The sequence below is a fragment of the Bubalus bubalis genome, chromosome 5, assembly GCF_019923935.1.
Source record: "Bubalus bubalis isolate 160015118507 breed Murrah chromosome 5, NDDB_SH_1, whole genome shotgun sequence".
Taxonomy (NCBI): domain Eukaryota; kingdom Metazoa; phylum Chordata; class Mammalia; order Artiodactyla; family Bovidae; genus Bubalus; species Bubalus bubalis.
This window is the reverse complement of record NC_059161.1, coordinates 22720390-22745234: the sequence shown is the minus strand read 5'-3', so window position 1 is coordinate 22745234 and position 24845 is coordinate 22720390. Positions and strand designations below refer to the sequence as shown.

Genomic DNA, 24845 nt, shown 5'->3' with positions numbered 1-24845 from the left:
AACATATATATGAAGAAGCCTAAGTTTACTGTTACTTGACTTTCACAATTTTAGAGTTGGAAGTTCCCAACTTCCCTCAGTCCTTCTCTGCCAATAAACCTGCTGCCAGCTGTGAGAGAGAGTGGCTGAAGCCAAGGTTAGCAGGTGGGGTCAGCAGAGCTGAACAGACTCTGAGCTTTCGGCTTAGCTGCCTGGTAGAGTCACAGAAAAACAGACCTGAAGCCCACCCCAGCTGTGGGTCCTAGTGCTCATAGAGTGACTGGCTTTAGAATAAAAACAGGGACACGTGTCAAATGAGTTCAGCAGACAGAATAACAAAACCCAGTAAAAGGGCATGTAATAAACATATCTTGGGCACTCACCATGGACCAGATATGAACTGGGTACTTCTTAGACTGTATCATGATGGTGCTTAGTCCCTCGGTTGTGTCTGACTCTTTGCAACCCAATGGACTACAGCCTGCCAAGTCCCTCTGTCCGTGGGATTTCCCAGGGAAGAAACTGGAGTGGGTTGTCATTTCCTCCTCCAGATCTTCCCAACCCAGGGATCAAACCCATGACTTCTGCATTGGCAGGCAGATTCTTTACCACTTGAGCTCCCTCTTAGAGTATATAGACTCTGACAACTGCCTCATTTCAAATCTTAGCTCTGCAACCTTAGAGTGGTTTCCCTTTAGGCAGGTTACTTAGCTGTTCCTCAATCCCTTCATCTGTAAAATGAGATAATAAACTCTACCTAAGGATGTTGTCACATGAATGACAAATAAATGGATGCATTTTGAAAGTACTTAGTAGTAAACACATAGTAAGTGCAAAATAAGATCGTGATGATGGTGGTGGTGGTGGTGGTGGTGAGATCTTCCGATCCATCAACATCTCTACAACTTAGACTGTTGCCTACTATATTAAATGAGTCAATCAGGGACTCATGGCTTCTCAGCCTCCAATAAAGGAAATGGTTCCAAGCTGTTTCTGGAGCAGAAGTCCACCATTTTCTGTGTCACCTAAGCCAACCTCTTCATAATAACAGCCAACAGAAGGAGGTTTGTTAAGGTTGCATCCACCTATGGGCTATTCGACAGGAAAGTCTCTGAAGATACAGAATTACGGTAACTAGCGAGGTCCATCCACTTGTTTCCCTGAGCTAGAATAAGAGTGGCAGAAATTGGGGAAGCTGGCAGCCCAGGAATAACATGAGAAACCTCGTAAAGCTGAGAGGAGTCAGGCGAGGTCTGAAGTGAGGTGACCTAATGAGTGAATGGATAATATGAACATTTAATAAAGGCATCAAAATGGGGACATTTACAGTGTAGACTGGACAAAGTTTCCCATTCATGGCCACAGGAGCAACAGAAACAGGTGCAAAAAGCCAAACCACAAAGTGCTGAGGCTGGGGGCTCACAAGATGACTTGGATCCTGCCCAACCCACCAGTCCCAGGTTTCATGAAATTTTGCTTTTAAGATTTTTTTTTCAATATCAGAAGATTCCTGTCTCCCTTACCTCCCTATGAATTTCTACAGTAAAACTTCATTACAGAGATGGTCTGAGTAGATCTCCATTCTTTAAAGCTAAAAAGTTTAATCAATACATTCATGTCACAGATGAGGTCATGAAGGCTCTCCAAAGGATAGCAGGTTACATAAAATGGTAAAGCCAGGATCTGAAGACCACCTTCCAACTAAATGTAGGGTTTCTTTCCACTATACCCCAGTTCCCACTCTACAGGAATGGGGGAGGGTAGCCAGCAAGATGGATAGCTGATCAATTGCAATGGCTAATAGATTCACAAGTTCCTGCATCTGCTGCATCTTGGCAAGAGATGCACTGCCAGACCACGGTGCCAGGTGGGGGAGGTTTGCAAGGCAACTGTCCTGCGGCCTTCAAATGGACCTCAGAGTCTTGCACATCAGACTGTTGAGACAACCAAAAAGCAAAGCATTTGTGTTATTTAGGGGTCTTGCTATTTTAGGAACTGCCCACCATTTTCCTAATGGGAGGCCAAGAACACAAAGATGGGTTTGGCAGGGGAACAGTGTGGCCAATAAGTCAGTCTAGCCCCATCATGGATGGCTTGAGTCCCTAGATAAGCTCCTTGGACTGAATCAGGACCTGTCTTTTTGTACCTTCCAATTTATTACTCGAGTTCTGTTCTTTGTGGTAACACAAAATGTCTTAACTCCTCTATCTGGTTCTTAAAGATCATAAGGACCAGCCCTGATAAATTAGGGTCTGCTCTCTTCAACCAAACAAATAATATCAATTGAAAAGAAAGATGCAAAAGTGACTCTGAAGAATGAGATTGCTAACCAATTTTTGGTAACAGGTTTGCTGAACATTAAAGGCGCTGAAAGGAAAAGCATCTTGCCCTGTTTCCCTCGCCCACGTACACTTAATAAGTACCTGACAGTCTCGGTGGCATATAACGATGACCATGCTTACAACTGCTCTTCTCTGCCCTAGAAATGGTTGAGCTTGAGGAGGGAAATGAAGAGAGCTTCAAGCAAAGTAATATGTGACTCTAGACAGCTGAAGTGAACTTGAGTAAGGATGCTCAGGTAGGAGCAAGAATGTGTCTTCTGGCACAAGTGGCCTGCTGTCCTGGAAACACAGCCCTAGGGCTCCCCACATGTGTGTTCTGTGGGTTTTGTGCTAACTCAGCCTGAAGTGTGACCTCCCCAGAATGGAACTTCCAGAACCTTATTTTCTAAATTGTTTCTCCAGAAGAAAGCTATGTGTCTTGGGCTCACCTGGGGCTCCCAGAAACAAGAAGCCTGGGGACCCCCGAGGAGCCAGCAGTTGAAGGCTATAAGAACTGGCTGACGCTGGCCAGTGGGCTCCACACAGGGGCTAGTGGTTCTGAGCAGCACCCAGGCTTGATTGATGGGTTCTCCTCACAAAACTCTCAGGAGGAATAGACAAATGCTCAGAATTTTTTTCCCCTCAGTTGTGAACTGTGCCTGGGAAGAGTGAACTATAAAAGATATCATCTAACAGTGGGAGTTATCATATATATATGTATGTATACATATAAACACAAACACACATATATCAAACTGAAGCGTTTTTGAAAAGCTATTTGCTGTGAAAAATATACTTAACCAACCCATATGCATATAGAAAGTCTATTAACACTGTCATCTTTAATTACGAACATGAAATATGTAGATAATATATTAAAATTACATTATGCACTGTAAAATTCTTTTGCACACTTTAAGAAGAAAAATGTAGATCACATGGTAAATTAGCAAAAGTACAACATGAGAATTTAAATTCACAGTCTGATTATCTAATGTAAACTTGTATTAAAACCTGATCTTCAATGGAGTAAATGATTTGCTAATAACTGAAGAATTCCTTGACTTTGGTTTAAGCTCACATATCGGTTTACAATTGATGATTTTGTTTTCACTTGTTCAAGAGCTTGCAAAATAGTATCCTTGTGCGCTTTTATAGTTTTAAGTGTCAATTATCTGGCTAAATTCGAAATAAATCTCTTCAGCCAAGTTTGAATCATGCAAGAGGTTAAAATACATCTTGTGACCCTCTAAGCAATAATATAAGATTTCTGGAGGGAAATCCAATTGTTTTATGTAAGGAAGAAATAGTACCTCCTTGGAAAAAATAATTCAAAAGTTTTAGGATATGATTGAAAAATAAGAAAAGCAAAAGGTTTTTCCAAGTTTTAAATTGCCAAGTTCTCAGCTGAGGTATTGGTTTCCTGTAAGCTCAAGATTTTGCTGATGGTATATTTATACTGGGCACAATGTAAGAAGGAACTTACCAATTCTCATCCATACAGTGTCAAAAGGATACAAAAAAGGGTTTTTCTTGGCATCTCATTCTCTCATTACTTACATTTTGTGTGTAAAACAAAACACAGCCAACAGTGAATGCAAAATATAAAAATAAACAGTGGTCCCTGCACTGAGGTAATATGGATGAGAAAAGTGTAAATACAAAATGAAAGAAATGTAAACTTTAAGGTGTTCACAGAACCATTAATTCCCTCTGCACATATTGGAAATATTTAGGATTATCAGTTAAGCTTTTATATATACATTTTCTTAACAAGAGAGAAAAGGTTGGGTATATTCATGTTTTGATAATAACCTTAACTTTTCTCTTTTTTGAAGTATGCTATTTGGATCCAACTGAAAACCTCATCAGTATTGATCGTTACAGTTAATGAAAAATAGCCCTGCTATTGTTATTTCATAACTAACAGGGTTTGGGTAATAAGATTTCATTTAAGTGCCTTTTGCTGCCCAACACTGTTACTAGTCAAAGGACTTTGCTACCTTCTAACACATACCGCTGTCATGCGAGGAGCCTCAAATGGCTGCCTACTTACTTCCAAAGGATACTGCATAAAGAGTATCAGGTAGTCTACCAGTCCCTGAGTATCTTAAGAAACCATCAGAGACTCTGGGAATGACATCTTCAAACAGGATACCCTCAGGCTTGATTTCTAAGCTGAGGGCAGATACACAACTTCAGACTTTGAAACTGTTTCTAGAATAGAATGTAAAGGATAGGAGAGGCAGAGTCTGAGGGTGGGTGGAATAGGGCTGGAGGAAGGTGGGATGGGAAGAGATGCTGCAGGAGGCTCCACTGACCACAACGTCTCTGCAAGGATGGGAGGCAGCACTTACGTCTTCGGTTTGCCTGGGGAGCCCTGTGCTCCTGCAGAAGTCATAGGCTTTCCTGAATTTTCCATGGAGGTGTGGGTCTATCCACAACCGAGGGCAAGTCGGAGACACATACAAGACTGGCCCACCCTCACGCTTTGCCCAAGCCCTTCTAAGGGCTGCTCTGCCCGCTCCAGTGTAGTCGAAAATAACATGGCATAAATTAAAGTCAAGCTGAAGGAGGAATCACTCTCATTTTATTTGGAAAGCTGAACGTCACTGTTGGTCTGTCATGGGTAACCAGTAGCATATGAAGGAAAGAGCTCAGAGTCCCAGGTTTAAGGCTGGTTTTTGTTCTTTCCAATTCCTTGTCCACTGTCCATTAATTTCTGCCCAGGAAAACTCAACAAAAAGCATTAGCAATACAGGACTCTTCCTAAGGCTTATTACATTCTAAGGACACCATCTATTTCCTCAAATTATTTGACATCCTTGATCAGCCACCCATCGCCATAAATATGTGCACACATACGCATCTACACACTCACACTTCTCTAGCGAACCTATCGGAGCATCTCATTCTGCGGATAGAAGGCGGGGTCCTTGCTGTGGTGAAGACAGGGTGTGGCAGCCAGGACAGCTTCAGTCTGTCTTCCCTCAGAAGCTCACAGCACTCCCCCTATCCCCACGAAACACACCTTCTGACACCTCATCCGTCCTAAGCTCATACTTTGGGTCTTTCTTTCAAACACAACCACATCCAACAGGAATTCCTGGGAATCTCTTTACAGTTCTCTTCACCCTAAACATTTTTGTGGTGTTCTCTGAAATGGTCTTGGACCAAAAGAAACCAAACAAAAACTATCCAAGACAAAGACCACTTCCCACAGTGATGGGAGGCTGTGGATGGCTGGTGGGAAGTCCACCATCATGTCTTTCTTTTCAATCAGACCATATGATAAATACAAGAACAATGCAGCTCCTACCTCTGTCTCCCTAGTCAATGCCAGGGAGGCCACTGGCAATCTGCTCGTTCTCACCACAATCTGGAAACTACAAGCTACACTGAAGAAAATAAGCTTCCTTGAGAGAGGAAATGCTGGTCTTTAATGAAGGATGTACAGGTACTCTAGCTCTTATGTTGTAAACCTCAATTAGCACAGTAATCTCATTTACCCATTCACTCTCTGGCATATCTGAGGTTGACCATTTGCTATGGAAAGACTCTTTTCTCAACCACATAGTTTCAACAAACTAGAGCAGCTTACACATATACAGGTAATCTATCAAATAAGTCATTCCTGGAGACACTGGCTGAAGGAGAAACAGAAGACTTGCATTTTGAGATTTTATGGGGATATCTTCCATGCCAAACAGTTAGATAATGGAAATTCTAATATATCTAAAATGTGCTCAGTTTTCCCCAATCTAATACACAAAACTAAATAGCACATAGTGATGGTTCAAGAGTAATAGATTAATTACAGTTTAGACCAAGACCTCATTTGGTTTGAAAGAGCCCATCCTCTCCCATACACAGACAATCAGTCAAGTCTCAGCTTGCTTTCAGGCTACCCTCAGAGCAGGTGATGTATTGATTTTACTAATAAAAATATTGAGTGAGTCAGGCATTTTTCGTTTCTACTGGGAAACACATTCATTTATTCCACAAATAATTATTTAGTACTATGTGAATGCATTATTCCAGGTGTTGAAGATATACCAATGAACAAAACAATATCAAATAAAACCCATGCCTGTCACCGTAGCACTTAATGTCTGTCTAGTGAGACTCTAAAATACAGAATGTTAGAGAAAATTCTCTAATTTTCAGAAGGGATGCTGATGGGATGTTTCTGAGCTGGACTCGTGGGAGAGGCAAGGCTCTATTTATTGGCATGTCCTTTACTGTAAGAGGATAGAAAGCCAGGACTAACTTTCTCCCAGCTGGGAGAAGATACCTCAGGAGCAGCAAGCAGATTGGGCAATCCAGTCACTCAGCAAACATTCATGGAGAAACTATTAGAAGATATTCTGATCTAACTGAACAATCCCTTTCTAAGACAATCCAAAGCCCCCATCTGAGGTTGTCTCTGATTTGTAACAGTTACTCCCTATCTAGGCATGTTCCTAGAGAACCATCAGGGAGTGGTGCTGTGGAAATAACTGCAATTTTTACTTACACCACAGGTGGAGACATTTCCCATAAATGAGAAATCAACTTATGAACAAGATCAATAATGAGATTGTGGAGATGGATCCTCCAGGGCTGCGGCTCCCACGTTCTTAAGGTCAAGGTAGTATAGCCTGAGAGGCTATCGTTGCACTGCTCTTACCATGACTGAGATGTGCAGGATTCTCAGCTCCTCTTCTGCTGACTCATGCTGGGGTTCTTCGGTTGGATCTTGCCCAGGGAGGCTTGGGGCACCATCCTGGTGGTGGATGTGAAAAAGTAAAGTGCCATTCTCCAGCCACTGCTGCCTCCAGCGCACCAGAGGGATGTCCTCCGTGTTCCCTGAGATCTCTAGAGCACAGACACCAAAGGCACAGGTCAGAATTCCGAGTGGACCAGTCCACATCTACGGTTTCATCTTCTTTTAAGACACTGCCTCTGATTAGTCAATGTCAGCTGAAGACAACAAAGGGTTTCTAACTACAGTTGAGTCAGGCTTACTGCTGCTTCAAATCTCAAGGAGGGGAAGAGGCCCTGAGAAGAACAGAATTAATCCCCCATCAGTCTTTGCACCATAAACTAATGGCCTGGGCTCCCGCCCATTGAGAAAAATACACAGGTAAGAATTCAAGTTTTTCACCGTATTTCTATGATCAACAGCATCCTTTACTCACCACAGTTTGAATACCCTGATGACCCACTGAGGTAAACATAAGGTTGTTTGCCTCTTGTAAATTTGAAAGTGGGAGTTCCCTAGCAATTACTCGTAGACACCAGTGAGTCTACCAAGGAGAGAGTTAGTAATTACTGTGCAGAGAACTGGCACTTATGGAAGAGTCCTGGGAGGGTACTGCAGAGCAACTGGAGCTGGCAGGTTATTTCTAAATCCACCATCATCTGCTACTTAGTCCACTGGAGATGTCTGATACTGGCTTTTGGCAGGTAATGTTTTAATTCCCTTTAATTTTTCTCTTCATTTTTGCAGAGCAAAGGTGATGTACATGAGAGGATGATGAAGAAGTGGGCCCTTATCACAGACTTAAGTACTCATCTGCTTTCTGAGCTCTAGATGCAGGCACTGAAATAACATCAACAATGAATACCAATATACGCAAACCTGTTATGCACTCTGCACGATAGGAGCTCAGCTGTGCTGCAGAAGTCTACTGCTATATGTCTCTTCCTCTAATATTCCTAAGCAGTATTGTATCAAAGTTTTGAGACATCCCACTATAGAAAGAACCTGATTAACCCAGCATTCTTGAGCTTCATTTGGCCCTAACACCATTTTTTTTCCCCTTAATCACTACTAATCATCCTCAAAAACTAATATTCTGCTGAACATACTTGGCAAAGCATTGCTTTAAAATTTTCATTTTTTTTGAAAGGCATGGCTTCTTCTCCCAAAATTTATCACCTTTGACCAAAAAATTCAATATACATAAAAAAGATTTAATAAGATCCATTTAGAAGAGTATTCTCATCAAGTACCACCATCATAAAGAGGAAAGCAATTTTAAATATTTATTGAGTTTATAAATATCTTTCACTATTTGTGGGAGTGTACAAATGATGTTCTGCTGTATTTACCCACTTATATATTTATTCTTTAATTTATTTAACCTACACGCACTGGATATGTGCTGCGTATGTACTGGCACTGCTCTAGGCACCCAGAGACTAAACTGAATGAAATCCTCGACAAGTTCTCCAAAGCAACCCACTGTGAGTGAATGTGTCCTGTTACACCACATGCATAAAAGCTTTGTGGAGACAGAAGGAAAGAGTAATCTTGCTTGGATAGAGGGTGGACGATGGAAGGAAAGCAGACTTGCCAAAAGAAGATGTTATGGTGTTGGGCCTTGAAGACTGGACTTTGTTAAGTAGACAGAGATGTGGGGAATGGACATTCAGACACTGATGGGAGAATACGGAGAAGGAAGAGGAGGAATATTGGCTAGTCCTCTCAGGAAAGATAAGTGAGAGGGATTCATGATCCACAGGTCATCAGCCTGTCTCTAAAAGACACTGCGATGATTCTCTGGCTCAGGGGTTCACACCCCTGGGGCCATGGGCCAGTACCGGTCTACACTGCAGGAGGTGAGGGATGCGCAAGGGAGCAAAGCTTCATCTGCTGCTCCTCATCACTCCCCATCGCTCACATTACACCTGAATCATCCCCTCCCCACCCCTCTATTTGGGCCCCCCACCCCGTCCACGGAAAAACTGTCTTCCACGAAACTGGTCCCTGCTGCCAAAGAGGTTGGGGACTGCTGCCCCAGTTCATCCTACCATCCTACAGGCCAGCGAGGAGAATAAACTTAGAAGCATGCAGGAGGGTGAGGGTGTAGCAAAGACAAGAGTCCCCTTCATTCTCAGCCTCTCTCCCTAATTATCTGAAGGACTCAGTTGGCCTGTTGGGCTGGTCAGCTGTCTATGCTCTCGAAGTGACTGGCACCGAGGACACTGCAGTGGGCAGAGGGTGTGAGAATGGAACATGCCCTGCAGCCCAGCCCGGCCTTCCCCCAGGCACAGCTGCATTTGTTAAGTGAGGAAGTGACACGGGCTTCCCAAATCCACCTTTCCTTTAAGGATTTTTTAAGATTTCCAGGTAAACAGAAACCCTTGGGCACACCTCCGTGGGTACCTGGGTCGACCTGTGGCTACCACACCATGCTTCATCACAAGCCCTGCAATCACAAACCCCACTCCCCAGCACTTACCCTTTCTAAGCACTCAGGCCTCCACATCAAAGCACTGGAAGATTCCTCCTAGGAGACACTCTTCCCCTTCCCAGGTCTGTTTCCTGCAGCTGCGATAGAAACCAAACTCTATCTCCTCCTCACCACAGACATAAAAGTCACAGGCAGGGATGGACATGTACACACTGCTGTATTTAAAATGGATAACCAACAAGGTCCTCCTGTATAGCACAGGGAAATCTGTTCAATGTTATGTGGCAGTCTGGATGGGGAGGGAGTTTGGGGGAGAATAGACACATGTATATGTACGGCTGGGTCGCTTTGTGATGCACCTGAACTATCACAACATTGTTAGTGAGCTCTACTCCAATATGAAATAAAAAGTTTAAATTAAAAAATTACAAGCAGCAACAGCTCCTAATAGAGCACTTAATGGCCTAATTAAATCTCTAGAGCAACACACATTCAGCCTCTTGCCTGCACTTGCTCTAACCCACCTTGGAATTTATTCTGCACATGCTGGGTGCCTCTTTAGCCCTTCCTGTAACTATTCAAGAGGAATCCAGCACATGATACCTCTAAAGCACTCAACAAACCAGCTTTTTATCTCCCAGGAGACCCTCATCAAGGAGGTCAGGCTCATTAGCTCTGTTTTAAATGTGGAAGCAAAGACAAGTAAATACCCAGACCAAAGTCACCCCAGCCTGACACAGAACAGGGACTAAGACAGATGAAGGAACTTCTTTCAGATCCCCTCAACTTCCAACACACGCATCAGACAACATGACCTTCGAACATGCATAAAGGAGGAAGCCATTGAGTTTAAAGTCCATGGGGTCTTTTATGAATTTTTGTGCTGTAGTACTTTAATTCTTTGCACAAAGTCTTGGTATTCCATGAGTTATTTTACAATTGAAATATAATTCACAAACCATAAAATTCACCCTCTCAAATATATACAATTCAGTGGGTTTAAGCATATTCACTAAGTTGTGCAACCATCACCACTCTAATCCAGAAACTTTTCATCACCCCCAGAAGAAACCCTGCACCCAGAGGCAGCCAAGACTGTTTTTGAGAAGGAAGGAGTTCTGCTTCAAGATTCTAGGGGTGATGGTAACAAGGAAGGAACAGGTGCAGTGGGTATATGGGGAGGTGGGCTGAGAACACAGAATCTCTACCCTTGGCTTCCAGTCCAGCCCTCTGAACCTATCTATGAGTTGATGCCAAATTCCTTTGGAAAATTATATTCTGTTTCTGTCCAGACCAGAACCATCATAGAGGGCAAAGGGTGAAAGAAGGAAGTTACCATACCTGCCACTGAAGGCGGCTGTCATTTTTTAGATTAAACATAATTACAGAATGATAGGTTCCTCCTTGGCTTTTTCCCACCTCTCCTGGCAACATCTGGCATGGGAGAGCTAAAACGCTAAACCAGGAAGTTATGTACTTATGCTCTATCTGGCCTGGGTTAACCAAAGAAAAACCACACAGGGACAGTAAATGTCTTGTGAATTTCATCACAGTGGGGCTGAGATCAGAGGCTTGGAACATCAGTGTAATCGTGTTGGTCTGGATGTCAGCAAAATGGCTCAAGAACAATAAATGCTCAGAAATTGCTTGACCAATGCAAACCTGACCTGGCACTCTGAAGGAGCAAATATGGGATGTGATCAAACAGTTACTTTAGTCCAAGGCCTCCTGAGGGCTGTGGATGAGGCTCCAACAGAGCCTTTGCCAGTGTACTGAATAAAACAAGTGCCAAGAGGAGCCAGTGTCATCTCAGGGTACCACCATGGCCATCTACCATACTGTGGGGCTGAGATCTCCAGAGACGTAGGACTGCCCTCTCTTTTAGCGTTCCAGTCCTCCCAAGCTTCCCCTCTGTGAACCTTATGGATCTCAGCACCTCCAAAATTTTTGAATGCCTGAAATACACAGAAACCAGGATGCCATTTATTCTTGTATTCAGCCAAGATCCTTGGAGCACACCCTGTTATTGGTGTTTAGTCGCTTAGCCGTGTCTGACTCTACGACCCCATGGACTGTCACCTGCCAGGCTCCTCTGCCCATGGGACTTCCCAGGCAAGAATACTGGAGTGGGCTGCCATTTCCTCCTCCAGGGGATCTTCCCGACCCAGGAATGAAACCCACATCTCCTCCACTGGCAGGCGGATTCTTTACCACTGAGCCACCTGGAAAGTCCACCCCATTTGCCACATTTAGCAAGTTGTGCTACAGGTTTTCTACTCTCAGGGAGGTGTTGGTCTAGTAAGAAACTGAAGACAGAGCCATGAATAACTACTCTAAACAGTAACAGCAGTGCTGGGTGAGAGGGTGGAACTTGGCTGGGCCTGTTCCCTTGGGAAGGGATAAAATGGGAAGAAGTGTTGGGAGGCAATTCGAGATGAAGAGAACAGTGTGTATAAAGAACAGCAGGTGCTGCATGCTTGCAGAACTGCGGGAGGTCTGGTTATGCTGCAGAGTGAAGACACGCAGAGCAGTAGTGGAGGACTGGGGCTGAAAAGCCAGACTGGGGTCAACTGTAAAAGTTGTGAATGCCAGTTTAAGGAGCTGAGCCCCAATGCAAAGTCACCCATGGCTTTATTAAACAAAAGGATGAATAAAGCCATGATTATAGAGATGAAGAAGAACAGAAAGAGCAGCAACAGATAAGACTCGGTCACAGTCTCACCGTCATGCTGATCCTCTATTCCACAGAGGCCACAATACTAAGACCTCGGTCTGGAGGAACCTTAAATGAGACATCAGGCTTGGGTTTTCTTCTCTGTATATGGAGGAGCTGTGTCGATGAATTTTAAGATCCTTTTTAAGTTGCCACTCCACAATTCTAAATCCAAAGGGTGTGCTTCACGTGAGCACCTTAAAAGACAATGATTTCAATGTCCCAAGCAATGTCAAATCTTCACTCCAGTCTAACCTCACTCTACCTCTCCCCTTTCTCTTGACCACACAGTGGACACATTAGGGATGATGTGATCGGGGACTTTAGGGGCCAGGTCCATCTTCAGACTGGACCTCAGGTTGGTGAGAAAGGTTCTCATCCAGGCTGGTATAGATATGTAGAGTCTAAGAAAGAAACCTTGGAGCTTCTGCACACAATAGAGAACCAGGAAGACAGGACCTTAGGCAAGGAAAGTCATACTACAGAATAACCTGGGACAGGCAAAGGCAGAGAGGAGGAGAGTGAGATGAACTCACTCTTAAATAGGCCTTAGTCATTGTTCTAATGTTAGCCTGCATGCTCTGAGCTTGCCACACTGTCTTTCTGAGGGGTTAGCTTAGGACACCCAAAACTCACTGCAGAAATCCCTGGTCCTTCTTTAGGCTTCGCTTCACACTGAGAGTCCCTGAACTGACCTGCTAAGATAACGCATCACATCAGAGTATCAGAATCTGCCCAAAGGACAACTTCATCGAGGACCAGATGCATGTTGTCCTCTTCCAAAGAATCTGGCAATTTAAAGTCAAATGTGGATTTTAACTTGGGAAATTCTCAAAGATCCTTTAATTCACTGAATAACTTAAGAGTGGCTTAGAGCAGACCTGGCATTCTGGGTCCCCTTTCCCTCTCCTGGCAAGGCCGAGTTTCACACTAAATCCAGCTGAGTAGTAATGAGGTGGCTCAGGTGTTGAGGTCAAGCCAGAGGAAGCATTAACTTGTCCATTCTTAGCCTCTTGTTAAGGGCACCTGTTGAACTGACCCCGCAGTCTTTCAAGATTGAGGGTGATACCCCCTGATGGCCACGACTATTAGAAGACTTTGCTTAGATCAGGATTTTTAAATTCATTGTTAATCTTAAAAACCTTGCCTCCAAACCAAATCTAATATGGCTTCGGAAGGGGCTCCCCAGAGCAGAGTTAGAAAAGGACTGGATCAATTGGAAGACAAATAAAATGCACAACCATGAAATTCCCTGCCATTAGGGGATTGGAGGGGGAGTGTCTATGGGTTATTAGTTTTGCTTGGTTGTTTTTTCAATTCTATTAAGTGTGATATTGTGAAGAGCTTCATATTCTTTATGAAAGAATTACAAGCGAAAGGGAACATCTCTAAAAATAGAATCTAGCCACCCATCCAACCTCTGCTATCTATGCTGCCATTCTGAGTTGTTCTCTGCCACAAGGATTGAGCTCAGAACTTTAGTGGTGATAAGCTAATTATCCCAAACTAAGGATAACAAGTGGGTCTTGTCCATCAGTGACTAACATTAAGGCGACCAAAGGTAGGCCTGTGATAGAATTACACCTTTTTCTTCCATTCTTTTTTTAATCGCCCCCACCCCCGGCTTCAGAGTTTGAAAGGTGTTAATGGTAGGTCTGTGCTTCCCACACGTTCTCATTATGGTCTTCGGGACCGAAACTGTTAACAGTGGCAGTAACTTTCAACACCTCTGTAAGAAAATAACCTGCTAAAGGTCAGGGGTTAATAACAGCAGAGGATCACTAATTATCCTGTAAATCTTTACTCTGGTATCAAACGTGACCCAGGTCTTTATTGCTTCTGGAACAGCAGCCTCTAAAGACCCCAAGTTGTTCCATAAACATAATGAGAGCAGCACATTAGTGTCCTGGCCATCTGTGAAGAAGGATAAGGGACAGATGAAAATCAGGCAAAGGAGAGGGATGCAGAGAGAAAGGACAAAGTCAGGAGAAGCGCGGACAGGAGACCAGCCAGAGAAACAATATCCCATGGGTTGAGTTGGCTGGGTCTCCACACCTCTTGCCGCCGGTACCATCTGGTATGGAGTTCTGAAGTGATGCAATCCCACATCCCAGAGAGAGAGCCACATACAATAAGGTGCCCTACTAGGTCTAAAAAAATCCACCAGCACGGATGCCAGGAACACCAATGGTTTGCCTGAAGTTTGTGCCTACATAGGCCTGGCTAAGTGAACAATCAAGTGACAGATAACATAGCCAGGTAATTCTTTTGTAAAGATGTCCAGAACGCAACTGGAAATAGAACTCTCTTTGTGGTTCTTCTATTCAACTCACAGTCGACCATGGAGCTGCTGCTTATTATCTCATTCTCACTCCTCTGCCCCCACACACAACTATATGAGCAAAAGCGTCACAGCAAAATGGCTTAAAATTTAAGAATCTCTCGCCCAACAGAAGAACAAGATGTTCCTTTTCCAAGTAACTGGAATCTTTTTGACTTTCTGAGATTTGGAATAGAAATTTCCACTTCTGACCAGGAGAGGGATAATTGAATTTCTATTTCCTCTGCTTGGTGACATTTGCTATCAATGGCAAACATAAGACAGCCTCAAATCATTAATGATCCCATGATGAGAAATGGAATGGCAGGTTCAAGAGAGCTTTGCATTGGGGTGGGGGTGGGGGATGCAGAAGAATCAGGTTGCTGTAATTTCCCCAGAGCCCACTTTTCTCATCTTCAAATGATGAGACTAGGAGGTCTCTGAGGACCAACCCCTCCCAGTTCTAACCATGGTATTCAATGACACTGGCTGTAGTCACACCCCAAATCAGGTGCAGGCTGAGTGAATTTCTGCATGCCAACCAGATAAACGTCTCTGGAAGTTTTTCCAAATCAGACTTTCCTCTTGGGTTTTGGGATGCTTCCAGCTTAGTCCAGCCTATCAGTTTATAGACTGGTTACATTGAAACTCAAGACAGGGACCTATAGGGAACTATAGTGACTTAGAGGGAACTCTAATTAGCAGTCCCCCAGTAAGAAAGAATTATCTAGCCTACAGATGTCAACAAAGGGTCTCAAATGACTTTTTACTTTTCGTGTTTATGTGGACAAGGGTAGTCTAAAGAAGAAAATGGCATCTGATCTCTCTCAGCAGCCTCACCAATAGCCCTTTATAGAGCTATATTCTAAAAATCAGAAATGTCAGCTTCCTTAAAAGCTGCTTACCCATCCACTTCTCTGTTTTCTGAAGAGGTTTACAATTGACTAAAATAAACGGATATGGAAAGAAGGAGTGATGGGAGAGAGAGAAATAAGGACTCATATAGTATGTTGCCTCTAGGGGTGGGTGGGGGCAGAAGCTGCAGAAAGCGGAGGGTGGTTTTGTAAATCGGACTTGATGGAAAGCAGTGAAGCTTTCTCTGGATGCTGCTGGAAGTAGGTCACTCTGTGCTACTGTGTGCTGGCATGAATAGCAATTGAGCAACTCTTCGAACATTCTATTTACCTAGCCATGAAGATGAAAACATTCCTGTGGGGGGAAAATGCGGCCAAAAGGTTCTGACACAACCAGAGAGATGAGGAGACATTCAAATGGCTTATGATTTCATCCAAAATGCTTTACTTGTTCCTACAACAGTGTTTCTCTGGATCTTTTCAAACCTCTGCAAAGAGTTTATCCACATGATACTCATTAAAGTCTCATTTGAAAGGGGAAAAAAAAGCCCAAAGCTCTTTGAAAAAGGCAGGGTTATCTGGGCTACAGATGTACGGGTAAAAAGATTTTTAAATATATCTAGTTCTAGTCTCCACTGCCATCTGACTGACCTTTGTAAATTGAGATAACGGCACACATTTAACAAAATCTGACATCAAGTAAGATGTGTAATAATATTTAAACTCTGTAATATTAAAATACATATTTATGGATCATTTTGTACATTGTAATGAGAATAAGTCATTTTCAAGCCTGCAGTCTCACAATCGGAATGCTGATTTGAGCTTTGCAAGTCCTTGGGGACCACTTGGCTGCAGTGTGGCATTGAAAGCAATATGGACACATGGGTTTGGGAAAACCAGGACACTGGCTACAGGGAGATTGCAAGGAAACTGCCTGGTAGATCCACTGAGAGCTATGTTCACTCTTAGTCCTCCCTCTTGTACTCCAGTCTTTTATTGACAAAGAGCTTAGTATTTGCTCTAATTCTCTGATCTCGAACAGTGACGTTCCCTCACTAACTCTCACCTTATAAAATGGAGGAAAAGAGGACGATAATGACAAAGTATCACCTGCGCATGACTTACATAAGGAGACTGGCCCTCTGCTTCTCCTAAACAGTCTTGACTCATTTCCATTTCTAATTAATTTTCCTACCCTTGTATTTCTGTTCTTATCATCTGTGATTCAACCCAACCAGCAATGATGTACCTATTACGAGCTGGCTCTGCAAAGAAGCCCTTTCAACATTCACAAGCTAATTTAATCTTTAACGATGCTTTAATGGGGGTATTTATATGCCCATTTTACAAACAAGGAGCTCCAGAAAAGGCAACCTACTTGACCAAGTTCACCCAGTTATAAATACTAAAGTTAGGGGGGGAAATTCCTATGTCTTTTGGCTTCAAGGCTACGGTTCTTTTCCACTACTTCAGTCCCTATTCCTTCATTTTATACTTCTCAGTCAGTTCAGTCGCTCAGTTGTGTCTGATTCTTTGCGACCCCAAGGACTGCAGCATGCCAGGCTTCCCTGTCCATCACCAACTCCTGGAGCTTGCTCAAACTCATGTGCATCAAGTCGGTGATGGCATCCAACCATCTCATCCTCTGTCATCCCCTTCTCCTCCTGCCTTCAACTTTCCCAGCATCAGGGTCTTTTCTAACAAGTCAGTGCTTTGCATCAGGTGGCCAAAGTATTGGAGTTTCAGTTTCAGCATCAGTCCTTCCAATGAATATTCAGGACTGATTTCCTTTGGGATGGACTGGTTGTATCTCCTCGCAGTCCAAAGGACTCTCAAGAGTCTTTTCCAACATCACAGTTCAAAAGCATTAATTTTTTGGTGGTCAGCTTTCTTTATAGTCCATCTCTCACATCCATCCATGACTACTGGAAAAACCATAGCTTTGACGAGATGAACCTTTGTTGGCAAAGTAATGTCTCTGCTTTTTAACATGCTGTCTAGGTTTTTCACAGTTTTTCTTCCAAGAAGCAAGTGTCTTAATTTCATGGCTGCAGTTACCATCTGCAGTGATTTTGAAGCCTAAGAGAATAAAATCTGTCACTGTTTCCATTGTTTCCCTATCTATTTGCAATGAAGTGAGGGGACCAGATGCCATGATCTTAGTTTTTTGAATGTTGATTTTCAAGCCAGCTTTTTCACTCTCCTCTTCCACTTTCATCAAGAGGCTCTTTAGTTCCTCTTCACTTTCTGCCATAAGGGTGGTATCATCTGCATATCTGAAGTTATTGATATTTCTCCTGGCAATCTTGATTCCAGCTTGTGCTTCATTCAGCCTGGCATTTCTCATGATGTACTCTGCATATAAGTTAAATAAGCAGTGTGAGAATGTACAGCCTTGATGTACTCCTTTCCCAATTTTCAACCAGTCTGTTGTTCCATGTCTGGTTCTAACTGTTGGTTCTTGACCTGCGTACAAATTTCTCTGGAGGCAGATAAGGTGGTCTGGTATTCCCATCTCTTTAAGAATTTTCCAGAAGGAAACTATAAGCAAGGTGAAAAGACAGCCTTCAGAATGGGAGAAAATAAAAGTAAATGAAGCAACTGACAAAGGATTAATCTCAAAAATATACAAGAAACTCCTGCAGCTCAATTCCAGAAAAATAAATGACCCAATCAAAAAATGGGCCAAAGAACTAAACAGACATTTCTCCAAAGAAGACATACAGATGGCTAACAAACACATGAAAAGATGCTCAACATCACTCATTATCAGAGAAATGCAAATCAAAACCACAATGAGGTACCATTTCACGCCAGTCAGAATGGCTGCTATCCAAAAGTCTACAAGCAATAAATGCTGGAGAGGGTGTGGAGAAAAGGGGAACCTCTTACACTGTTGGTGGGAATGCAAACTAGTACAGCCACTATGGAGAACAGTGTGGAGATTCCTTAAAAAACTGGAAATAGAACTGCCATACGACCCAGCAATCCCACTGCTGGGCGTACACACCGAGGAAACCAGAATTGAAAGAGACACATGTACCTCAATGTTCATCGCAGCACTGTTTATAATAGCCAGGACATGGAAGCAACCTAGATGTCCATCAGCAGACGAATGGATAAGAAAGCTGTGGTACACATACACAATGGAGTATTACTCAGACATTAAAAAGAATACATTTGAATCAGTTCTAATGAGGTGGATGAAACTGGAGCCTATTATACAGAGTGAAGTAAGCCAGAAAGAAAAACACCTATATAGTATACTAACACATATATATGGAATTTAGAAAGATGGTAACAATAACCCTGTATGAAGACAGCAAAAGAGACACAGATGTATAGAACAGTCTTATGGACTCTGTGGGAGAGGGCAAGGGTGGGATGATTTGGGAGAATGGCATTGAAACATGTATAATATCATATGTGAAATGAATCGCCAGTCCAGGTTCGATGCATGATACAGGATGCTCGGGGCTGGTGCACTGGGATGACCCAGAGGGATGGTATGGGGAGGAAGGCAGGAGCGGGGATTCAGGATGGGGAATACATGTACACCTGTGGAGGATTCATGTTGATGTATGGCAAAACCAATACAATATTGTAAAGTAACTAGCCTCCAATTAAAATAAATAAATGTATATTAAAAAAAGGGAAAAAAAAAAAGAATTTTCCAGTTTGTTGTGATCCACCAGTCAAAGGCTTTAGCACAGTTAATGAAGCAGAGGTAGATGTTTTTCTGGAATTCTCTTGCATTTTCTTCCTTTTCCAATGGAGGTTGGCAATTCAATCTCTGGTTACTCTGCCTTTTCTAAACCCAGATTGAACATCTTTTTGAAGTTATCTGTTCTGTTGAAGCATAGCATGGAGAATGAGTACAACTGTGTGGCAGTTTGAACATTCTTTGGCATTGCCTTTCTTTGGGATTGGAATGAAAACTGACCTTTTCCAGTCCTGTGGCCACTGCTGAATTTTCCAAATTTGCTGGCATATTGAGTGCAGCACTTTCACAGCATCATCTTTTAGGATTCGAAATAGCTCAGCTGGAATTCTATCACCTCCACGAGCTTTGTTCATAGTGATGCTTCCCAAGGCCCACTTGACCTCACACTCCAGGATGTCCGGCTCCAGGTGAGTGATCACACCATTGTGGCTAACTGGGTCATGAAGATCTTTTTTGTATAATTCTGTGTTTTCTTGCCACCTCTTCCTAATATCTTCTGCTTTTGTTAGGTCTATAATATTTCTGTCCTTTATTGTGCCCATCTTTGCACAAAATGTTCTCTTGGTATCTCTAATTTTCTTGAAGAGATCTCTAGTCTTTCCTATTCTATTGTTTTCCTCTATCTCTTTTCATTGATCACTTAGGAAGGCTTTCTTATCTCTCTGCTATTCTTTGGAACTCTACATTCAGATGGTTGTATCTTTCCTTTTCTCCTATGCCTTTCACTTTTCTTCTTTTCTAAGCTATTTGCAAGGCTGCCTCAGACAACTAGTTTGCCTTTTTGCATTTCTTTTTCTTGGGGATGGTTCTGATCACTGCCTCCTGTACACTGTTACAAACCTGTGTCCATAGTTCTTCAGGCGCTCTGTCTATCAGATCTAATCCCTTGAATCTGCTTGTCACTTCCACTGTATAATTTTAAGGGATTTGATTTATGTTGTACCTGAATGGTCTAGTGGTTTTCCCTACTTTCTTCAATTTAAGTCTAAATTTGGCAATAAGGAGTTCATGATCTGAGCCACAGTCAGCTCCCTGTCTTGTTTTTGCTGACTGTATAGAGCTTCTCCATCTTTGGCTGCAAAGAATATATCAGTCTGATTTTGTATTGACTATCTGGTGATGTCCATGTGTAGAGTTGTCTCTTGTGTTGGAAGATGGTGTTTACACATCTCAACCCAAGATAATAGAACTAAAGTGCTTAGCAATATGTGGCATACAATGAATACCCATCAACATCAATACTGTCATTATTAATACTGTGTTTTTTGTTTTCACCATTAGTATCACTCATAGAAATTCCAAAATTGAGTAATAATCATTGGGAGAGTTAAGCCAAGTGTAACTTTAACTGTCACAAGCTGCCTAAAAGTCTTCCTAAGCCCAGGAACCATTAAGAATCAGCTCAGTTCCAGTGAGGAACTTGGCCAAGTCATATTGTATATCTCTCTAATGCTCCTTAAAAAACTGAACATTCCTTAGATATCTCTGATGAAATCTCACTTACACTGTCTGCTTTAAGATCTGGCCACTGGGGCTTTCACAGATGATGTCAAGCTATCCATGCCCATGGATGCCCAAGCTATCCATGGCCCAAGCTCAGCCAAATCCCCTGAGCTTGCTGTAAGGCAAAACACTCAGTAATTGACCCTGTGGGTTGCTGGACACAAAATCCTTAGCAATACTCTTTTTTTCTTTTACAGGAAATACGCTTCATTCAGCCTCTAAGACATTCCCTGATCAAGATCATCCCCATGAAAAAGATATACAAAAAGGCAAAATGGTTGTCTGAGGAGAGAAGCAAAAGGCAAAGGAGAAAAGGAAAGATATACTCATTTGAATGCAGAGTTCCAGAGAATAGCAATGAGAGATAAGAAAGCCTTCCTCAGGGATCAATGCAAAGAAATAGAGGAAAACAACAGAATGGGAAAGACTAGAGATCTCTTCAAGAAAATTAGAGATACCAAGGGAACATTTCATGCAAACATGGGCTCAATAAAGGACAGAAATGGTATGGACCTAACAGAAGAAGATATTAAGAAGAGGTGGCAAGAATACACAGAAGAATTATACAAAAAAGATATTCACAACCCAGATAACCACAACGGTGTGATCACTCAGCTAGAGCCAGACATCCTGGAATGCAAAGTCAAGTGGGTCTTAGGAAGCATCACTATAAACAAAGCTAGTGGAGGTGATGGAATTCCAGTTGAGCTATTTCAAATCCTAAAAGATGATGCTGTGAAAGTGCTGCACTCAATATGCCAGCAAATTTGGAAAACCCAGCAGTGGCCACAGGACTAGAAAAGGTCAGTGCTCATTCCAATCCCAAAGAATACTCAAACTACCACACAAGTGTTCATCTCACATGCTAGTAAAGTAATGCTCAAAATTTTCCAAGCCAGGCTTCAATAGTAGATGAACCGTGATCTTCCGGATGTTCAAGCTGGATTCAGAAAAGGCAGAGGAACCAGATATCAAACTGCCAACATCTGGATCATCAAAAAGCAAGAGAGTTCCAGAAAAACATCTACTTCTGCTTTATTGACTATGCCAAAGCCTTTGACTGTGTGGATCTCAACAAACTGTGGAAAAGTCTGCAAGAGATGTGAATACCAGACCACCTTACCTGCCTCCTGAGAAATCTGTATGCGGTCAAGAAGTAACAGTTAGAACTGGACGTGGAACAACAGACTGGTTCCAAATCGGGAAAGGAGTATGTCAAGGCTGTATATTGTCATCCTGCTTATTTAAGTTATATGCAGAGTACATTATGAGAAATGCTGGGCTGGATGAAGCACAATCTGGAATCAAGATTGCCAGGAGAAATATCAATAACCTCCGATATGCAGATGACACCACCCTTATGGCAGAAAGCAAAGAAGAACTAAAGAGCCCCTTGATGAAAGTGAAAGAGGAGAGTGAAAAAGTTGGCTTAAAACTCAACATTCAGAAAACTAAGATCATGGCATTTGGTTCCATCACTTCATGACAAATAGATGGGGAAACAATGGAAACAGTGACAGACTTTATTTTCTTGGGCTACAAAATCACTGCAGATGGTGACTGCAGCTATTAAATTAAAAGACACTTGCTTCTTGGAAGAAAAGTTATGACCAACCTAGACAGCAAATTGAAAAGCAGGGACATTACTTTTCCAACAAAGGTCCACCTAGTCAAAGCGATGGTGTTTCCAGTAGTCATGTATGGATGTGAGAGTTGGATTATAAAGAAAGCTGAGCACCGAAGAATTGATGCTTTTGAACTGTGGTGTTGGAGAAGACTCTTGAAGGTCCCTTGGACTGCAAGGAGATCCAAACAGTCCATCTTAAAGGAAATCAGTCCTGAATATTCATTGGAAGGACTGATGCTGAAACTAAAACTCCAATACTTTGGCCACCTGATGCGAAGAGCTGACTCACTGGAAAAGACCCTGATGCTGGGAAAGATTGAAGGCAGGAGGAGCGGGAGACGACAGAGGATGAGATGGTTGGATGACATCACCGACTCAATGGGCATGAGTTTGATATACTTTGGGAGTTGGTGATGCACAGGGAAGCCTGGAGTGCTGCAGTCCATGGGGTCACAAAGAGTTGGACACGACTGACTGAACTGAACTGAGCTGAATTGCACTCAAGGGGAACCTTCTATCCTCATTTTCCCCTTGGGGGACAAAGCTTTATTAAAAAAATTTTTTTATTGTGGTAAATGCCACATACTATAAAACATACTATTTTAACCATGTTTATCTGTACAGTTCAGTGGCACTAAGTACATTCACATTTTGGTGTAACTCTCATCATCATCCATCTCACAAATTTTTCACCTTCCTAAACTGAAACTTTGTCCCCATTAAACACTAACTTCCCACTCCCCCTGTTCACCACTTTAAACCCTCCTCTGCCCCTGGGCATCTACCAATGTACCTTCTGACCCTGAATTTGATTATTCTACATGCCTTGTATAAGTGCAATCAAACGGTGTTTGTCTATACCCACTGTATATTGGAATGAATGCATTTTTAAGGTTAACTTAATACATGGGAGACAGAGCTTTCCACCCCATTCCTACAGACCTGTGAGCTCACCTGTCTGACCTTGAGCACTGCCTTCTTGCACACATACAGTCAGGGAACCTTAGACAGTCAGCCAGTCATCTGCCTAAGCTCTTCTCTCTAAACCACTCTCTCCTACAGAAAAGAGGGGTCAGAGTAGCTTCTAAAGCCTCTTCTCACCCTAAGATTCTCTGGTTTTATTTTTTATCTTCCTTCGATCTGCAATCACCATATGAGGGGCTGAATCATCAGTTCCTATGAAGTGAAGCTGAGAAGTGGTAGCAGTCTTCTGCGTCTCTGTTGTGTTTTTCAAGCCGAGAAAGGGGAGTGGGACAGCATTCTATGGCACATGGAAAATTCCTATTATACCACTGTGTTTCAACTTAAAAAGGCCTTTCTTATAAGGCCTCTTGTCTGTTCATTCATCAGTCCTCTGCGGTGTAGGTTTTACAGAATTAGGACTGAAGGCCAAAAAGGGTAACTGATGATCTCAAGAATTAGAGGTAAAGTGACAAGAGACAAAAAGTCTCAAATCCAGCTTTCTGACTCCCACAGTGCTCTTTCTACCAACCTGTGCTGTATACCAAAGCGATGCTGATTTTACCAAGAAATCATGAACCACGGTGCTTGTATGTCAGCTTAATGAATTAGATACACAGAAGATACACATCAATAATAAATACCATCAGGAGTTTGAAGAGTTTGGGATTATAGACCTGGGAATGAAATTGAGTTATTAACCAATTCATACTAGTATACAAATCACATGACAAGCTGATGTGATTTCGCTGTGACAGACTCCCCTGGGGGATCAGATCTGCTTCTTCCTGGATTCCAGCTACTGGTCTAAAGACACTAGACACTATCTTGGGCCCATTTCTGCAGGCTATTGTGTAAATGTTCCTTACAAAAGAGGTCAAGATGACCTCTAAGTAACCTGACAGATATCTCCAGGGAAATATTAATCTAGCCATCTAGTCTCTGCCGGATGAAAGATAATGATTTAAAGGAAATACAAGGGCACTTGATTGCTAAAATACGTTGCTGCTCAGCTGGGAATAAAGTATTGACAGTACCAGTTGCTGACATCTTTCCACTTTTCTCCTCTTTCTTTCTTACAGCCCTCTTCCTGTGTGTGCGTGTGTGAGTGCCATGTTCGACTCTTTGCGACCCCATGGACTGTACCCGGCTAGGTTCTTCTGTCCATGGGATTTCCGAGGCAAGAATACTGGAATGGGTTGCCATTCCCTTCTCCAAGCCCTCTCCCTACTCCACCTTAATTCTACAGCCCTCCCTCCTCTACAGTCCCCTCCAAAATACTCATTATGGGACAGACAGTGAAAAGCGGGAGCCATGTATTCCTCACAAGGGGTGTATTTTAGAAAACAGGCTTCCACTTTGCATTGGTCAACCGCACCACCCCTCATGCCTCCTGCATTCCTCCAGCTCCTCTCTGTGCCAGGCACTGCTCTGTGGGTGTGTGTTTGAACTTCTGGGTTCAGATAATCATATGTACACCATGGAGCCAAGGATGGTTTCCTCTTTTTTCCAATCCCTATTACAAGAGTTTACACTCATTCATGCTTTGCACAGGCCAAGTTTAGTGTCCGTAAAGTTCTCAGTGATGTGATGATTAGGCTGAAGCTAACAAGATAAAGTACAACAATGGATAATTATTACTATTTTTCACAACAGCTAC

General features: G+C 42.7%; 1 protein-coding gene across 2 annotated transcripts in view; it reads right to left on the bottom strand.

Moving 5' to 3' along the window:
* Nucleotides 1–24845, bottom strand: part of ASTN1 (astrotactin 1) — a 353111-nt gene that overhangs the window by 219921 nt on the left and 108345 nt on the right. For both annotated transcript variants that reach the window (XM_006047010.4, XM_025285587.2), the window contains exon 2: nt 6970–7157. In XM_006047010.4, the coding sequence (XP_006047072.1) occupies nt 6970–7157 (188 nt within the window). The remainder of the gene's footprint in view (nt 1–6969; nt 7158–24845) is intronic.